This window comes from Notolepis coatsorum (assembly GCF_963971535.1).
Source record: "Notolepis coatsorum genome assembly, chromosome: 14".
In the NCBI taxonomy this organism is placed as follows: domain Eukaryota; kingdom Metazoa; phylum Chordata; class Actinopteri; order Aulopiformes; family Paralepididae; genus Notolepis; species Notolepis coatsorum.
Genome location: NC_140178.1, coordinates 1,607,652 through 1,627,984, shown reverse-complemented (window position 1 = coordinate 1,627,984; position 20,333 = coordinate 1,607,652). Strand labels below are relative to the sequence as shown.

The 20,333-nt window shown below is 43.7% G+C and overlaps 2 protein-coding genes across 5 annotated transcripts in view; both read right to left on the bottom strand.

Moving 5' to 3' along the window:
• nprl3 (NPR3-like, GATOR1 complex subunit) overlaps positions 1–20,333 on the bottom strand; it is a 285,213-nt gene that overhangs the window by 108,262 nt on the left and 156,618 nt on the right. The gene's annotated exons all lie outside the window — the stretch shown is intronic.
• cdip1 (cell death-inducing p53 target 1) overlaps positions 1–20,333 on the bottom strand; it is a 29,845-nt gene that overhangs the window by 1,330 nt on the left and 8,182 nt on the right. The window contains exons 2-5 of the mRNA XM_084329971.1: positions 19,381–19,444; positions 18,259–18,422; positions 16,184–16,339; positions 13,172–13,508 (exon numbers count right to left, since the gene is read on the bottom strand). Coding sequence (XP_084186097.1) covers positions 13,172–13,508; positions 16,184–16,339; positions 18,259–18,343 — 578 coding nt within the window. The 5' untranslated portion in view covers positions 18,344–18,422; positions 19,381–19,444. The remainder of the gene's footprint in view (positions 1–13,171; positions 13,509–16,183; positions 16,340–18,258; positions 18,423–19,380; positions 19,445–20,333) is intronic.

Here is a 20,333-nt window from a genome sequence, read left to right as displayed (position 1 = left end):
TCTCCATTAGGCCTGTAGGTGGAGCTATGACAGCCCACGTACAGTACACACACCGATGGTGTGTGATGTGTCCAAAAATGAATGGGCAAATGTGAGTGAAATGGTCGCACTGTATGCAGCTGTTTGTCTGCATTGCATTCCCCCCCCCCCCCCAACTCAGATTTAGGGTTGATACAACCATCATAATAATATTGTTAATAATAACGATAATGATGTAATAATGTAAAAATTATCATTAAAAATACCTGATTATGAGAAAAAATATTTACGATGCATGGAATATTGTTGAGGCACACTAGTTACAACTATATTTCAAACAGGCACTCCATGTCAAAAAGGTTGCTGACCCCTGAACTAGACTATTAAAAGAAAATACTTAAAATACGGGTTTATCGCAACAGGTGACTCTCGCGTGTTGACATGGCAACACGAGGCAATGAAGCGACTGTGTTCAAGTTGGCAGAAGATAAAGTAGTTGCATTCAACGCGAGTGGACATTTGACATGTTTCAAACATTAGCAGGGATTTTGGAGGACCGAAACAGAAACAATAATAAGCCCAGGGCAGGGGTGCATTATGGTGAGTTGTGTTTTAATAATAATAATACATTCGATTTATAATACACCCGCCGCGGTGCTGCAAATCAAATGCCCACCCTACTGATCTGTTCATGTGTTATAATAATAATAATAATACATTCGATTTATAATGCGAGCACCTGCATTAAAATCAAATGACTGATCTGTTCAAGGGGAACTATCCTATAAATGGCCTTTTTCAGTGTTTAGCATTGTTTCATAGCTATGTGGACTTATATTAATATGATCTATGTCTCTCATTCTCATATTGGCACATTCTTCCAATTCTCCTCTCACAATATTCACCCTCACTGAACTGAGTCATCTGAAAATGTGCTGATCTGTGATGTCAGAGAGACACAGCTGCATGTTAATGTTCAGGCGGCGACGCCGCTGCGCAGTGGTTTAGGAGCCCAGGCTCAAAACGGCTTAAGATCTTGAGGTAGAAAAATGCTGTTTTTGAGTACTTCATTAGAAATACAAAACAATGAATTAAAAAAAATTACAGAGGTGTTCCATAGACTCACAGGAATTGTGGAAAAGTGCCCAAATAGTGAAAGAAATAGTAAAATAGTTCCCCTTTCATGTGTTATGCACCCGAGAGGCACTTTATAATAGAAAAAAGACAGTGCAAACATGTATATGTCGCTTAGTTTATTATGCCACCCATGCAGCTCGTTTATTTTGACAGTTAAACATTTTTCACTATCATTATATTAAATTAGCCATTGTGCATTTGGATCGCTTTCTAAACTTAATAATCGATATGATTTCGGCGTTTATTGCGCCATACAAACCGGAAATGGATCTAGGAGATCAGCGTCAAATAATTGGGATATTTTTCCTCCAGTCTCATCGGCGAACGGTAAGAGGACAGTAACGTTATTTTCAGCCCGATTGTTTATTCATTTCACTGCAAACCATCTGATCAACGTATCAACCCATACTAAATAAAGCCGTTACTGACGATCAAGGAATTATAAACAACGCCCCCCCCCCCCCCCTTTCCTTCACGCATGATGAAGCATAATGTATACCGGTCATATACATTTGAATTTTTTAATATAGCGTGTATAGGAAAGAAACGTCAATCGATAATCTATCATAATGCTTCAGCGCCTATAACTACTGTTTTTGGAATTACAGCAGAAAAGATTAAAAACATACTTATATTCTCGACGCTATTAACACAACAATGTATGAATGAAAAAATATAACGTTCCCACATCCTGAACGATAGATAATCGATGTTGAATGGGCCATAGTAATGTCAATATAGCGATAACATTTAAAAAGTTATAGCCCTGCAAAGAAGGTAAACATCTCCATAGGATTTCAACGGTGGCAGACTGGGTACTTTGATGGGCACAACCCCCGGCGCCCAAAGTGTTAATGTAAAAGACTGACCTGAGGAACAGGCAGCAGGGAGACCGTCTGGCCGCTTGTATGCGTCTCAGCATCAACCTACCAGTGAGTTCCCACCAAAGAGCCCTGGAGCTTTTCTTTCAAAAGCCCAGGAAAATGAAATGCTCTAAGGCAGAATGTAGCATATGCCACTGAGACTTCTTGGGTGTAACGTGCTGTTGTAGTGTTATGATTTGTGTATGTTAGACAGTTAGTATGTTAGTATTTATATTATCTATTAAATCATCTATATCTATGTTCAATAGAAATAGTGTTGAGTGTTGAGGCATGTCATTAATCTTGACATTTACTTTGATTACAACTTAACACTGCAAGAAATTATCTTATCAAGTGAACATATCTTGTATTTGGTACAATAAGTCTATATTGAGTAGAATTATCTTGAATTATCTTATCCCACTGGCAGATAATTTAACTTTTTTCTGATTTTGGTCAATTTAATCTTGTTTTAAAGGAAAACTCCAACATTTTGGGAAATTAGCTTATTTAACATCTTCCCTGGAGTTAGACAAGAAGATACATACCTTTTTTGTCTCTGTGCGTGCATTTAGCTTAGGGAACAGTCGCTCCGTTAGCATAGCTTAGCTTCATCACTGGAAGTGAGGCAGATCCGGAGCCTTACAGTGTATAGTTTGATTGATTGATTGAAAAGTTGATTAACAGATTGCAGAATACACTCCAAATACAACTCCAAAACGTTCATGTAAACATGTTGTGACCTGTGTATTCACCACGTGGAGAAATAAAAAATAATTGAATAAGACAATTACGTTTTATAAGCAAATATACTCGGAACTATTTTTTTGACCAACCACTCCTCTCTGAGCGCAGCCAGTGATTTCAACGTGACGCTGTGTTTGTTTACATTCTCATTCATTCAAAAGATCCGAACCGATTGAAGTTTATGGATACCATGACTTGAAATCCTCTTACCTTGACGATTAAAAGCCTCCCCAATTTAGAAAACAGTAATCCAATGGCTGGTATTGTTATATACCGGACGCTCTGAGCTAACCGGAGCTAACACAGATCAGGATCGTAAAGCATATATAATGACTTCCTTTCTGGGGTTGTCAAAATAAAAGTGCGACGTTTATAGCAGCGGAAAACGTTTATTTTGTACATTATCTAACGTTAACACGAACCTAAACTAATGTTACAACTAACCTAAAGAGAGAACACACCACAAAAATACACACTGAGAACACACCACACAAATACACAGCACACAAATACACAGCACACAAATACACACCACTCAAATACACACTGAGAACACACCACACAAATACACACTGAGAACACACCACACAAATACACACCACTCAAATACACACTGAGAACACACCACACAAATACACAGCACACAAATACACAGCACACAAATACACACCACTCAAATACACACTGAGAACACACCACACAAATACACACTGAGAACACACCACACAAATACACACCACTCAAATACACACTGAGAACACACCACACAAATACACACTGAGAACACAGCACACAAATACACAGCACACAAATACACAGCACTCAAATACACACAAAACAAATACACACTGAGAACACACGACACAAATACACACGACACAAATACACCCTCAGTCCCTCTCAGAGGCCCCCCCGACCCTGTGACCCACTCACCCCGGCCCCCCGTGACCCACTCACCCCCCCCCCCCGCCCTGTGACCCACTTGTTGGAGCCAGATTCAGTCCTTAATATTTATTTATTTATTTAGTTAAAAATATGAAGCAATATTGTTTGGAAAATGATTTGAAATGAACTTGATTGATAACATCTTTTATTTGTTATGACTTGGATGTGTGTTGCTTCAACAACGTGGAGGCGTGTCTGGTCCAGCCCATTTTGAACCGGTGATTACAGCACCTTGGTGTGTGAACTCACTTTATCAATGGACTGGTGCGCTAGTAAAAAACATGACACTGGAATGTAAGGCATGCAGCCCAGACGGTTTTTGACCGCCGCAAGCGCTATGGATTTGGAACTTAAAAAATTGGAAACAGGACACCATGCAACGGGAATAAGCCAGCACACCTCCACGTCATCCGGTAGGAACCCATTCACGCTAAACAAAGCTTCAAGTAAATGACAATAAATACTCTTTTCTATAAACCAAACAATTCATCTCATCTGTTTTCTTACAGAAAAGCGCATGCGCGCGTCAACCAAGGCTGTGGATCTCACATTGTCAAAAACCAGGCATGCAATACTTGCGCCTTTGTTTAAGGAACATCACTGGAATTGATTGCTGGAAATAACGTTACGTTTGTTTGCTTCAAAGATTGTGTATCGAACATTCCACGTTACTACTGGGAACGAGGTTAACTATGGACGGAGTTCAATGAATGGATAAGCGCCACTCATTGGATGCGCGTCTGTGAAGCACTGACGTCATTTCATAGTGTTATCCCCCGTCGTCAGATAATAATCAAGAAACGAATCAAGTCGAAGTATCAGTCGACGACGATGTTTGAATTAAATTGAAAAGCATGTGCAATAAATGCACCATTTCAGTTATTTGTTGGAACCAAATCAAACATTAAAGGAAAATGGAACGTTTGGTGGAAGAAATTGACGCTGTACATTCCAATAGATTACAAGAATTGAAAGCATCTAGAAGCGCCAAATTGGGTGTTTTAACCAGAAGGAAAAATGAAATCTTTGATTTAATGAAGCATACATGCCAGGTGGAAATCGTTAAATCAAAAGTGGAAAACGAGTTCAACAAAGCATATCAAGAACTGAATGATGTAAATGATTGTGTCAAAACTTTATTGTCAGTAATGTCAGAGGATGATGTTAAACTTGATCAAAGTGAGTGGTACATCCCTAAAATAATACCAGTGGATGAATTCAAAGACTGTGTATTACAATGGATTGATCAAAACGAAAAGGTGACTGATGATGATGCTACAATGAATATTGCAATTACAGTGGATGATATTGCCCCAAAGGACAGTGTTTCCAATGTGCGATCAAGACGCTCATCAAAATCTTCAAGATCATCCATAGCATCTCTTAAAATGCAATTGGAAAGTGAACAAGCTGAACTAGCAGTCAGGGCTGAAGGGCTTAAAAGGAAGCAACAGCTTGAGATAAAAGAAGCAGAGCTCCAAGCTGAGAAAGAAAAGCTTGAGATGGAGAAGGAAAATATTGAGATGGAAACTCAAATGGCTGCTAACAAAGCAAAGTTAAACATTATCAAAGGATATGAATTATCACATGAATTAACACAAACTGTACCTAAAGAAATGCAACAATCGGATGGAATGAATGAATACCTGGAAGAATACATTCAAGAGGAAACGGAACAACAACCAGAAAAGCTGTCATGGACAGCTGGTTTGGACAGCACCAACATGGATGATGTTCCAACCAGATCAAGGCCCACTCACAAGGAACCAGTGGAAAGAGCAACACATGGAACTATGACAGAATACGAATCTGTGCGTAAAAAAATACCATCACAACTAACATATCAAAGGCATCAAGAATACGACCCTTTGACATCAGTCTATGCCACGCATACAATTAATCCTCCTCTAGGTGGCACCAAAGTACAAGCTATGTCATATGAAAATACTTCATCTTTCAGACCGTATGACCTCCCTGCTTTTACAGGTGCACGCCACTTCATGCCACACGGTACAGATGCACAAGGACATGTAGGACCATCAACACAACCACACAGTAAAGGACCTACAACAAATACCCAGGACACAAGTAAAAAGCATGAATTTTACAGTCTGGTGAACCTAATGGAAGGTCAAAATAGGATAACAGAAACTCTGATTAAGCAGCAAGGACAATTCACTTTGCCATCAATCACTATCCCTGTCTTTAAAGGAGACCCTCTGGAATACCAATTCTTTATAAGAGCCTTTGAACATGGCATTGAGAGGAAAACTGAGAACCGCCAGGATATGCTGTATTTTCTGGAGCAATTCACATCAGGTCAGCCAAGGGAACTGGTGCGCAGGTTACACTACAGCAAAGGAGCTTTTAAAGAAGCATTTTGGTAACAAACACAAGATTGCCACTTCATACTTGGACAAAGTGCTCAGCTGGCCAATAATCAAAGCTGAAGATGCAGAGGCCTTGCAGGCTTATGCTGTGTTTCTCAATGGTTGTCTCAATGCCATGAGTTCTGTTGAGTACTTGGAGGAATTGAACCATCCAACTAACATGAGAGCCATTCTCAGTAAATTAGCCTACAAGACGCAAGAAATATGGAGATTCAGAGCTTGTGAATTACAGGATCGTTATGGAACAAGGCCAAAATTTCCAGAGCTGGTGGAATTTATAAACTATCAATCCAGAATCCTATCACATCCGTTGTTTGGAAGCTTAAATCCCCACAGACAAGAAGGCCCGTCATACCACCACCAGGCAAGCCCTTCCTCTCTAAAGACAGAAGGCCTAAGAGTGCATACAGTGGATTCGCTACCAATGTGGCAAAGGTGACAGGCAGCTTCTACAAGCAGGCTGTAACCGAATGTGTGGATAGAGCACCAAGAAAAACAACCAACGAATGTTTACATTGCAAGGGAAACCATGAGCTCAGTTCATGTTCACAACTGAAAAAGAAAACGCATGAAGAAAAACTGGAATTCTTGAAGAAAAAAGGAGTGTGTTTTGGATGTTTCGAAGTCGGTCACATGAGCAAAGGTTGTCAAAAGAGACTTACCTGTCAAGTGTGTTCTCTCAAACATCCCACAATCCTGCACATCAACAGAAAATATCCTAATATAGAGAAGGATGAAAACTCTAAAGATACAGCCGTGACAGTATACACAAATCAAGCTGAGGTGTGGAGTGACACTGGGGCCGGTAAATCAGAATGCAAACTTGCCATAGTTCCTGTAAAAATCAAAATGAAGAAAAGTGATAAGGTGATTCTCACATACGCCTTTATGGATCCAGGAAGTTCTGCAACATTCTGCACAGAGTCCTTGCTCAGACAGCTGCAGGCCACAGGAAGCAGAACTACCATTTTGTTAAGAACTATGAACGAGGAACAGGTCATAAAGACATCCATGGTAAACGGCATGGAAATCAGTGCTCTTGACAGCAATGAGTATTTGGAACTCCCAGAGGTTTACTCACACTCTGCGATCCCTGTGAAAGCTGAAAATATCCCAGACCAGGAGGATATAAAGCAATGGCCATATCTACACCAAGTGAAACTTCCTAGAATAAAAGCAGAAATCGGACTGCTGATCGGCAACAACGTTCCAAAGGCTTTGGAGCCATGGATAATAATTAACAGCCAGGGAAAAGGACCTTTTGCTGTTAAAACCACTCTCGGATGGACAGTCAATGGGCCACTCACACAGGGCACTGGGAACGTCGTTACCACAAATAGGATCTCTCTGGTAAGGATTGAGGAATCGCCGCAACAGCAGATGAAATATGATTTCCCAGAGCGCCAGCACGAAGAGCGCCTAGAGATGTCTCAAGAAGACCATATATTCATGGGAAAGGTCTCAAACTCAGTAAAGCTGCAAGACGGGCATTACAATATCGGATTGCCTTTACGGACTGACGAAGCTGAGTTCCCAAACAACCGCTGTCTCGCTGAGCAAAGGGTCATGAGCTTGAAACGAAAGCTGTTAAAGAACCCACAATTTCATGAGGAATATAGAACAATTATGGCTGACAATCTGAAGAGAGGTTTTGCTATCCAAACAACATCCGACAACAAGCAAAAGGAAGCCAAGGTTGGAAAGACGTGGTATATTCCCCACCATGGGGTTTACCACCCTAGAAAGGACAGGCTACGAGTGGTGTTCGACTGTGGAGCTACCTACCAAGGTGTGTCACTAAACTCTCAGCTTCTACAAGGCCCAGACCTCACCAGCAACCTCACTGGTGTCCTCACAAGGTTTCGGCAAAGGGCCGTTGCCTTCATTACAGATGTGGAGGCCATGTTCCATCAAGTGAGAGTACCGGATGAAGACTCAGATCTTTTAAGATTCTTGTGGTGGCCCGATGGAAAGCTGGACACAGACCTCGAGGAGTATAAGATGGTTGTACACATTTTTGGAGCCACATCATCTCCAAGCTGTGCAACCTTCGCTTTACAGCAGTGTGCAAGAGACAACATTGGCAACTGTAACTGAGGGGTACAATTCCCTGACTGTATGGTTAGATATGATACTTACTACCACTACCTCTTGTACTTTAGACTCTGGCCACCCAGTACTAGGTATGAATATGTTGAACACTCCCACCTGATAAACGGATCCAACACAAATGTACCAAATCGAAAGTTTGAGTTTTAATACATAGCAAAAGGTATGTACAACGATCACTTAATTACATTTATGATTTGAAATAGTATGCACTTTTATGGCAAATGAGTATTCGTAGGTAGATCAATATCGAATGTCCAATCTCTGATTGCGCAGGAAGCAAATATACAACCTGGAATATTTAGGGAACAATAGCGATGATACTTGAATGATTATATAGCTGGATACACTAGGGGAAGGTTCCGACTGCTTGTAGGACAGCTGGAGGGGGGGGGGGGGTTAGAGAGTCACTGGCTGGATCCCGTCTGGCCGAGGGTATCTTGGGAGAGTCCACAGTTGTGCGACACGGTGCCCAACGATCCTCGATCCACAGATGAATGCAGTTGGACCCTCTGTGGCCGGCGTCCTCCGGTCCACGACGGAGAGACGTGAGGCGACCTCACTGTGCAGAGCGCCGTCTCACCTGTCGTCCTCTCCGGGGGGGGTATTTCCAACACACCGCAGTGTTGGCCTTTATCCATAGAATAATCAAAGTACTCAAAGCATAATCCAAGCCGGGGAAGGCTAGCCGTCGTCGGTAGAATAATCCAATATACAGGTCCACTCGCTCTTTGGCCTGGAGCTCCTCGGGTGCAGCTTCACGTGGGGTCAACCACCCTGGATAAGCGTCCAGCTGATGCCCGAAACGATGGGGGTGCTGATTACTATAGAACTCTTACCGCACGAGGCACTATATATGAATAGACTATTATTAGCTTAATAGAATACGTCCAACTCGACGATATAGTGCCAAATATGACTATTCAAATATTAATATACACGATGTCTCAATGCCGATACTGGGCCGAATTGGCCTTACTGCCCACACGTGGTTCGCGGGGAGGCTTTTGCGTCTGTCACTCTGTTGGAGGGTAAGGAACTGGACTAAAAGAAAGCTCTACTTTAATAGCGCAGTATATATACGCACTATGAACAAATAGTACCATTAGTGGTGCGGTAGACATATTCCTACGCGGAACTAGGACTTGTCCATACATGTTGAGCGGTACGATTGAACTTGGTCTGAGGGGTATGGCGACCTGGCACCAAGGTCTCGTCCAATGGTAGAATGGAGACTATTATGGGATGTTCAGTAGACTAGAAGGGATATTCAATGCATATTGTACAAGGAATATACAGGGGATATCAGGGGATATACAAATACAATTAAATATACATATATAAATAAATATATATATTCGGTTTAATCTGATCCTTCAGAACAGCAACTTTGACCCAGGGGTCATACAGACTGTGCTCAGAAACTTTTACGTGGATGATTGTCTAAAGTCAGTAAATTCTGAGCAAGAGGCCATACAACTCGCCAAAGACCTCATCAGTCTGTGTGCCACGGGTGGGTTTAAGCTAAACAAGTGGATCAGCAACAGCAGGTCGTTGCTTCTCTCCATCCCAGAACAGATCCGAGCGCAAGGGGTGAAAGATCTAGATCTGGATCAGGATGCACTGCCCATCGAAAGAGCCCTTGGGGTACAATGGTGTACCCAGTCGGATTCATTTGCCTTCAAAATACAGCTTCAAGACAGGCCGCTTACCAGACGAGGGATCTTGTCTATGGTGAGCTCTATCTATGATCCTTTGGGTATGTTGGCACCCGTTGTCCTCTCCGCAAAGCAGATACTGCAAGAGCTGTGCGGATTAAAGCTAGCTTGGGATGATCACATACCTCAACACCTGCAAAGAAGATGGTTGACCTGGCTAGCCGACCTGTCTCAGCTGGAAAACTTCAAAGTTAAGAGATGCTTCATGCCAGAGGATTTTGGAAACCTAATCTCTGCGCAGCTCCATCACTTCTCAGACGCAAGTGAAAGTGGTTACGGCACAGTCTCCTACCTAAGGCTGCTGGACGACAGGCACAAAGTCCACTGCGCGTTTGTCATGGGCAAAGCAAGGGTGGTACCATTAAAACCCATCACCATCCCAAGGCTCGAGCTTACAGCATCAGCAATGGCTGTACGAATGGATACCTTTCTGCAGGCAGAACTTGAACTCCCTTTGATCCCATCGGTCTATTGGACAGATAGCACATCTGTGCTTAAGTATCTGAACGATGAAACCTCAAGATATCACACCTTTGTTGCCAACAGAGTGAGCAACATCCGTACGGAATCTGATGTTACACAGTGGAGGTATGTCAACGGCACTCTGAATCCCGCTGACTGCGCATCGAGAGGCTTATCAACAGCTCGCTTCTTGAATTCAACATGGATACAAGGTCCTGAATTCATGCAACATCCAGAATCGGAGTGGCCACAATGCCCAGAATGCACATTGACAAAGGACGATCCGGAAGTAAAGGTCTTCACTACAAATGTTGCTCCTGTGGATCAGTCTGTGAATACAGTCATGAAATTAATCACCTACTATTCTGAGTGGCATCGTCTCAGAAAAGCCGTAGCATGGATATTGAGGATTAAAGCAACACTAAAAAAGGCCTGCAAAGAAAAGGAGGAAATGAAAGGTGCACCGGAAAAGAAAAAAGGAAATTGCAAAGCTCTGTTGTCTGTTGATGACTTACAGGAAGCCGAACATGCCATTATCCAATTTTGTCAATCAACAGAATACAAAGAGGAACTAGAGTCACTAAGGAAAAGAACGGCTGTGAAGAAGACCAGTCACATCCATAAACTTACCCCAGTTCTTCATGATGAGCTAATAAGGGTCGGTGGAAGATTGGTCAGGTCTGCAATGCCCCCTGAGGCCATGCACCCCGCCATTCTGCCAATGTAACGACATTAATAATCAGACATGTCCATGAAACCGTTGGACACAGCGGGCGGAACCATACACTATCACGCCTGAGGCAAAAGTATTGGATACCTAAGGTCAACTCTGCAGTCAGGGCAGTGATCGCAAAGTGTGTCCACTGTAGGAGGTCGAGTGGCGTCAGAGGTACACAATACATGGCAGACTTACCCCAGGACAGGCTGCTACCTGACCAACCACCTTTCACAAACGTGGGTGTAGACTACTTCGGCCCATTTGAAATGAAAAGAGGGAGAACAATGTTGAAACGGTATGGCGTGATCTTCATGTGCCTGAATATCCGAGCAGTGCACTTGGAGGTTGCTCATACGCTTAATACAGACTTGTGCATTAATGCAATAAGAAGATTTGTAGCCAGACGAGGCACAGTCAAGACCATGAGATCTGATAATGGAACGAATCTTGTCAGGGCAGAACGAGAGCTACGAGAGTCTATTCAAGATCTGGACAATCTCAAGATTCACGCCACCTTACTTGAGAAAGGCATATCATGGACATTCAACCCACCTGCCGGATCACACCACGGTGGAATATGGGAGAGACAAATAAGAACAGTCAGACGCATTCTTGGAGCTTTAACACGGGAACAGACTCTGGATGAGGAAGGATTGACTACACTTTTATGTGAAGTGGAAGCCATAATTAACGATCGGCCCATCTCTAAAGCCTCCAATGACCCTCTGGATCTGGAACCTCTCACACCAAATCACCTCCTTCTCCTCAAAGAAAAGCCTTCACTGCCACCCGGAGTATTCAGCCTAGATGACTGTTATGCCAAGAGAAGATGGCGTCAAGTGCAATACATGGCAGACCTGTTTTGGAAACGGTGGACAAGAGAGTACCTGCCAGAACTGCAAGAAAGACAAAAGTGGACAAAGAAAAGGAGAAACATGGCGGCCGGTGATATTGTCTTAATAATAGACGACTCTGCTCCTAGAAACTCGTGGATCATGGGACGAATCACACAAACCCGGCCAGACAAAAAGGGTTTTGTGAGACAAGTCGAGGTGCAAACCAAGACCAACACCTTGATCAGGCCCATCACAAAGCTTGTCTTACTCCTTGAGGCAAGAACATAAGAAGACCCCCCCCCATATCTCTCTCTCTCTCCCCCCCCCCACCATATCCCCTTCTTTTTCTTTCTCCCGGCCCCCCCCCCCCTCTCTCACACGGACATCGCACACATTACACACTTCGTGGGCTGTGAGGCGCTTTTTTGCGTTTTTGAAAGCTGAACTTTTGCATCCCTCGTCGGGGGGACATGGCTGTTAAAAAAAGAAAGAAAAAAAAATGTAATTTAGAATATGAAATCTGTTTGTTTTGGCTGGCTCCTCCTGATTTTGTTGGTAATTGTACCGTTCTCTTACAGAACAATTAGGGGCCGGTATGTTGGAGCCAGATTCAGTCCTTAATATTTATTTATTTATTTAGTTAAAAATATGAAGCAATATTGTTTGGAAAATGATTTGAAATGAACTTGATTGATAACATCTTTTATTTGTTATGACTTGGATGTGTGTTGCTTCAACAACGTGGAGGCGTGTCTGGTCCAGCCCATTTTGAACCGGTGATTACAGCACCTTGGTGTGTGAACTCACTTTATCAATGGACTGGTGCGCTAGTAAAAAACATGACACTGGAATGTAAGGCATGCAGCCCAGACAGTTTTTGACCGCCGCAAGCGCTATGGATTTGGAACTTTAAAAATTGGAAACAGGACACCATGCAACGGGAATAAGCCAGCACACCTCCACGTCATCCGGTAGGAACCCATTCACGCTAAACAAAGCTTCAAGTAAATGACAATAAATACTCTTTTCTATAAACCAAACAATTCATCTCATCTGTTTTCTTACGGAAAAGCGCATGCGCGCGTCAACCAAGGCTGTGGATCTCACACCACTCACCCCACGAAGAAGCAGAACAGGCAGAACAGCGTGTTCATCAGCCCCACGTCGTGGGAGATGACCCCCCCCCTGTGACCCACTCACCCCACGAAGAAGCAGAACAGGCAGAACAGCGTGTTCATCAGCCCCCCCCCCCCTGTGACCCACTCACCCCACGAAGAAGCAGAACAGGCAGAACAGCGTGTTCATCAGCCCCACGTCGTGGGAGATGCGCGTGACGACGGCCTGCTGGCAGTGAGGACACACCGTCTGCACCGGAGAGGCCTGGAACATCTCGCCCTGCAGCACCGTGACCGTGGTGGAGGCCCCCGCGGGGGACAGGACGGTGGCCGTGTGGCCCCCCGCCGCCATGTGGTGGGCGAAGTGGCTGGGGGCGGGGCCGAACTGGCCCGGCATGGGGGCGGGGCCGAACTGTGCCGGGGGGACGGGGCCGAACTGTCCCGGCATGGGGTGGGGGCCGAAGTGGCCGGGCGGAGGGTAGAAGCCGCCTGGAGGGGAAGGAGAGAAGCACACTTTTTTTTAACACAACGCCATATATATATATTTTTTTGTCCACTTTTTCTCCCATTTTCTATATTTTCTCCCATCCCAATTTCGTATCATCCAATTCAACCCTCCCCTGTCACGAACGCTGTTTCTTGCCTCCCACAAGCCGGCTGCAATGTGGACTAAGTCATACATAGCACAAGTCCCCTCCGGTACTTGAGGTAACAGCAGTCGCATCTTTTCACCTGCGCAGCTCGATCTCTCAGTGGCGAGGAGTAACGCGTGGGAGGCTCACGCTGCCCCCGACACTTCCTGATTCTACTGCGCAGGCGCACCAACCGACCTGTAGGAGTCGCTGTCCACAACGCCCGATCCCCACCCATCAGTTTCCCACCCCCTAATACGGCCAATGTGTATTAGTACGGACGACCAGCTAAACTGAAAGCAATGTGGAGCGCTGGGCTCGAACAGGCGAACCCAGCGTCTCCAGTATTCGTGGCGAGTGCCTTGCCCACTACGCCACGTAGCCGCCACACAACGCCATATCTTATCTGTGGAGACCAAACAGAGGAGGTAGAGACGACTTTGAACTGTTGAACAGTAATCCAGAACTATTTTATTACACTGTAAAAAAAAATATATATATATATATATTTGATCTATTCTATTCTACTATTTTATTGCACTGCACTATTGCACCATTTTATCTTTATTATTGTCTATTTAAAACTGAATCAAACCATAAACAAGGTGGCCTGTTGGGATGTTCGATCCTAATTTTATATGTCTGCACTTTATGTGCTCATTTTATGCCTCGTCTTTTTTCTGTTGTGAAGCACTTTGAGCTGCAGTTTCTGTATGAAAGGTGCTATACAAATAAAGATTATTATTATTATCTATTTATTACTAAAATGTTTGCATTTTTGTACTTTAGTTTTGTATAGTGTTTTTAGGTCTTTATTCTTTGGACTTTTTTGTTTGTTTACTGTATGAAGCACAATCACAGGAGGCTCATACAGAACCAATCACTTCACTGTAACGTACATGTACTTTATTATGTGACAAATAAAACAGAAACTTGAAAATATCACAGTCGGATATTCCAATAGCCGTTCAAGTTCAAGTTCCTTTATTAGTTGTCATACAAAAATACTTTTATATGAAATGCTTGTTCCTGTTCTGCTCCTGAGTGTGCGAAAAAAAAAGATAAGTAAAAAAATATAAGTCAAAAGTACGTAACAAGTGTAAACAAAAGTGTTCAAAACAAAAGTGTTCAATATACATACCGGTATATACAATATATAATACAGAGTAGCATTTTTTTTTAACTGAGTTACAATACAATATAAAGTAGTGCCATGTTTGGCTGTCATTTTCATGCTGACAAGTCGACGTCACACAGCCAGACACGTTACGTGTAAGGAATTATGGGATTTGGTGTTGGATGTATGGACTCTACTAGGGGTGGGAATCACCAGTTTCATCACGATACGATATCGATTATTTTTGCCGATATCTGCCACAATACGATACAGGTGCCTGCAATCGATATGAGACGATATCATACACCCATTTAACACAATCAGTAACATTTAGATCAACTCAAAAAAGGTAACGAAAATATAATTTGAAAACTATTTATTTACCTCTTCCAGACTTTTAAAGGAAAAACAATCTATTGTTTTTAATACAAATAGACCTCCTGTTCACTGTAAAGTGCCACGTTTTGATATATTAAGCTTTAAACTTTTAAGTAAATTTTTTTGGAACTCCCAACACGCAACCTAAAACCCCTTCCTCTCCCAAACTGTTCCTGCAATTGTTTTATGTTGCATGATGATCATGAATACATTTATTATGTATTGTATTTTTTATGTTTAAATATCAACAGTATCTGTCCACCCTCAGTACATTTACTATCAATATAATATACTTGTCTGACTTCATCTGATCTTTTCAAACGCGCACACACACACACACAGAAGGGAGAATGCCTGCCCCCCCTCCTCACTCTGCCCGTCTGCTGTTCTCTCTATGGCTCTGAACAGAGTTAGCTTGTTGTTAGCTTACGCTAACGTAACGTTAATTTCGGTCTTTAACACGACGTGGTCATAAAGGAATGGCGAGGATTGCAAATAAATAAATAATAAATAATATATATATATTATTATTAATATAAAACAGCAGGGATTTGTTTTGGGTGGTAAAATAGGCACACTAGCCTTGCTCTGTTGCAATGTGCGTGTTCCAGACGCTACTGCTGCTACTGAGACGAGTAGTGCCGTGTGCTGTGGAGCCGAGCGGATACGACTCCACGGAATTTTCTAAATAAGAGTATCGATATGAACCGAACGTTGTTAGCTGCCGGAGCCATAGATATTATGGCTGGAGCTGCGCTTGGGCGGAAATTAGACTTGATTTTCAAAATAAGAGTATCAATATGAACTGAATGCCTATCGCACCAGTGCTACTGAAGTAAATCCATTCATCGCACAGACCGCTGTTGCTGTATATATATATATATATATCTCGCACTGTTCAGCCCTGGATTTTGGTCAATCATGCACATCCCTACTAAATAAACCTGTGTTAAACCAAGTCTATATTTTGACAGAGTACATCTTTGATCCGGTTAGATTCCTCCACAGTATAACGAGTGTATGAAACAGAACGGTACCCTGAGGTGAAGGCATGGGCATGGGCATGGGCATGGCCCCGTCCCCCGGGACGTGGGGGGACAGGAAGCCTGGCTGGGTGGCTTCGTAGGGGGGAGGGCCGTAGTCTGGAGGCAACGGCATCCCTTGTGGAGGACCTGTCCTTATAGGAGCTGCTTCTGCAGAAGAAGAAGACACACAACCTGCCCTTATAGGAGCTGCTTCTGCAGAAGAAGAAGAAGCTGCTTCTGCAGAAGAAGAAGAAGAAGAAGAAGAAGAAGAAGAAGAAGAAGAAGAAGAAGAAGAAGAAGAAGAAGAAGAAGAAGAAGAAGAAGAAGAAGAAGAAGAAGAAGAAGAAGAAGACACACAACCTGTCCTTATAGGAGCTGCTTCTGAAGAAGAACACACACACAATATACTTGAATACTTCTTAACACATTCCTGGCCAACCATGTATATATACGTTATTGGGAGCCAGCGGTTGACGGCCAAAAACGTATATATACGTTTTTTACTCGTTTTTTCTTTTATTCGATTTGAATACCCTATTCAATGTCAGGGAGCTGTATTTTGCCTGGAAAAGGCATATTGGGACTCCGAAGGTGCAGTACCGGCCAGATCCTGCTAGTGGCGCTGTATCGAGAATGCAGTAACCCCTGTTCCAGACCGGGTGCCACACTGAAAACGCTCCGGGCGGACTTTTCTATCGGGACCCCCGATTCATTATGCTGTGGTGGGTTATGCCGTGGGCCAAATGGACATATGATCTACCAGATGACGATCAAATAATTGGAATATTCTTTTTGGAATCCCACCGGCCACAGGTAAGGTACATTTTTTTTTTTTTTTTTTATCTTTTTCCTCCTCCTTCCTCCCATCCCAATGTTAGTCGTTATGCCAATTCCCAATCCCCTTCCTGGTTGCTGCGCACTTACCCCCCACAGTCGGTCTGGGAGAGTGGAGACTATCACGTGCTTCCTCCGACACACGTCCAGCCAATCAACCGCTTCTTTTCACCTGGCAGCGCGGACTCTCACTGAGAGGGCGTAGCGTGTGGAAGGATCACACTACCCCACTTAGATCCTATCCGCGCTTAGCAGGTGCCCCGACCGAACTGTAGGAGTCGCTGTTTACAACGACCCGGACCCACCCCGCCAGCTTCTCCCACCCTCTAATACTGCCAATTGTATTAGTGTGAACGGCCAGCCAAGCTGGTGACAACCCCGGAGCTGTGAGCTGGATTCGAACAGGCGAATCCAGCGTCTCCGGGGTTGGTGACAAATGCAATCTCCGCTACGCCACCTGACCGCCCCCAGGTAAGGTCAATTTAACGCCAATTTCAGCTTGATCGTGCAAAAATTTCATAGCCATCCCCGTGATCAGCGTATGTTGTGGTAATAACAAATGCCGTTATTGGCAATCAATTAATCAGAAACGACCCACCCCCCCTTTCATGCATTCATGATGAAACATAATACCATCATAAATAATGCATTTGGTTTTTTTATTGTAGCATGTGTAGGGACAAAACGCCAATGGATTTAGTATAATACACGTCGCGGCTTATAAATAGCCTCGCAGGAATTAGCCCGATCATTCCGAAATAACACCACGGTATAAAACGAGAATGTATTGATGGAAAAAAAATTCTTTTTTGCATCTTGAACGGAAGGTTCTTACTGTCAAATGACCATGATATTGTATCCATAGCTATAATATAAAATATAGGTTCAGCTCTACAAACACACGTGACGCACAGTGAAAGTGTGTAATGGAGAGCTGGCGTTCCAGCCACATTCCAATGGCCATGAATGTGTTAAAAGGTTTCAACACCGACCCCTTGCACAGGCCTCATGTTAACCCTTTCACTGCCACACGACAGAAGGTTAGCCCTTTACTATCACACAACCGACGGCGATGCTCCATCATTAGCATCATTAGCTCCGCAAATGCGGAGCTAATGATGCTAATGATGGAGCATCGCCGTCGGTTGTGTGATAGTAAAGGGGCTAACCTTCTGTATTGTCACAGTGAAAGGGCTAACCGGCTGTCGTGTGGCAGTGAAAGGGTTCAAGGCGTCTGGATGAAGGAGTCTCACCCGTGACGGCAGGCTGGCCGGCCTTCTCCTCCATGAGGGGCGCCGTGGGGCCTCCAGGGTAAGGAGGAGGGGGGTCACTGGACATGGTGATTGGCCGGATATCTGGACGGGGGCGGGGCTTGGAGGGGGAACTCCACTCACAACCTGGCCCTTGGACTCAGCCTCTGGAAGTGGAACGTACACACAGACCAATCAGACAGATCAATAGCCTCAAACACATCACTAGCTACACAGACCCTACAGATCAATAGGCTGTCAAAGTTAACGTCACTATTTTTTTTTTTTTTTACGCAACGGTTAACTTTTTTTGTTGTAAAATAAATATATATATCTATTACTAGACTTCACTCAGGTGTGTTATTGATACTCTCATTGATACTATGTTTGTTTCTGACTCAAAGTGTGTGTGTGTGAGAGAGAGAGAGAGAGAGAGAGAGAGAAAAAGAAAGAGAAAGAGAGCTGGGAGAGTGTGTGTGTGTGTGTGCGTGTGTGTGTGTTGATGTGCTAGTTAGTTAGTATATTGATGCACGGCGGTAGCGAGGTAGTTGATAGTTAGTAGTATATTGATGCAGCCAGGTAGGTAGCTGATGTGATGGACTTGTGGAACTGAGAGAAGTTCTGAAAGTTAGGAGCGAGCGTTAGGAGTAACACGATTGGGCGTTGAGAGAAGCGTCAGTGGCCAATCAGGCCGCGTAAACCGAACGCGGAAGGACAACTGCCTTGGGGAAAGTATTCACGCGTCCCGGTCATGTAGTAAATTCTTCAGGCGAAGCCGTTGCAGTGGCTTAAACGAGGAAATATTGTGCACTTCACACGCTTCTATAATTGTTTTGTCGAAACCGGAACGCCTGTAGCTGTAGCCTGTACTTCCGTTTAGACACTCTAGGAGGCGTATCTTGTCCAGCCTAACTCTAAGCCATCCTAGGTTGTCAAAGTGGGCAGGGGTGAGGTGGGTTCTAGGAGGCAGGTCAAGCAGTAGTCTGACCAGTGTGTTTTGTGATGTTTGTAATCTTGTTTTTAGGGCCTTTGAGGTGCTTTGGTTTGATTGATTGATTGATTGATTGGTTGGAAACGTTGTGGTTGTGATGATGACAATACATGTTAATCTCATCAGGTGTTTACCTGGTGGTGTCCGCTGGACGGGAGGCTCCTCCACCCGAAGAGTCTCTTCACAAACAGCAGCAGCCTGCAGTGGAGGAGCATCACATGTCAGTTCAACACAACGCAGTAGATCCGCCTCCCAGCTCCCAGGAACTGCTCTTCAGCATCGAGTCCAACTCAAACCCAACTTCCATCACAGTAACGATGTGGATTCTGTTTTAGGACACTTTAAAAAGACCCTGTTATGTCAAGTGATAATAAAATGTAACCAAATGTCATTGGCTAAGCTATAGAAGCTATAGGGAGGTGTAGTGGTTACTTCCTGGTCTATAGGGAGGTGTAGTGGTTACTTCCTGGTCTATAGGGAGGTGTAGTGGTTACTTCCTGGTCTATAGGGAGGTGTAGTGGTTACTTCCTGGTCTATAGGGAGGTGTAGTGGTTACTTCCTGGTCTACAGGGAGGTGTAGTGGTTACTTCCTGGTCTACAGGGAGGTGTAGTGGTTACTTCCTGGTCTATAGGGAGGTGTAGTGGTTACTTCCTGGTCTACAGGGAGGTGTAGTGGTTACGTCCTGGTCTACAGGGAGGTGTAGTGGTTACTTCCTGGTCTATAGGGAGGTGTAGTGGTTACTTCCTGGTCTATAGGGAGGTGTAGTGGTTACTTCCTGGTCTATAGGGAGGTGTAGTGGTTACGTCATTGCTGTTTCCGGCCGATCCACATCGCAAAATTGCAACGTATTTCCCCCTTGCCGATTTCTAAATCGTCTCGTTTAAAACAAATAAAGCATGAACATTTGCACGGTGTACCTTTCTGTGCGTATTCATCCACAATCTATAGCTCAAAATATCCGCAATTAATCTAATTTTATTTCAACCAAAAATGCTTAAACTATAATGTTAGTGATAGAAGGGAACTCATTTTGTGCTGAATGGAAAGCTTTCCAATGTTCATGAGGCAGAATTGTTACAATAGCTA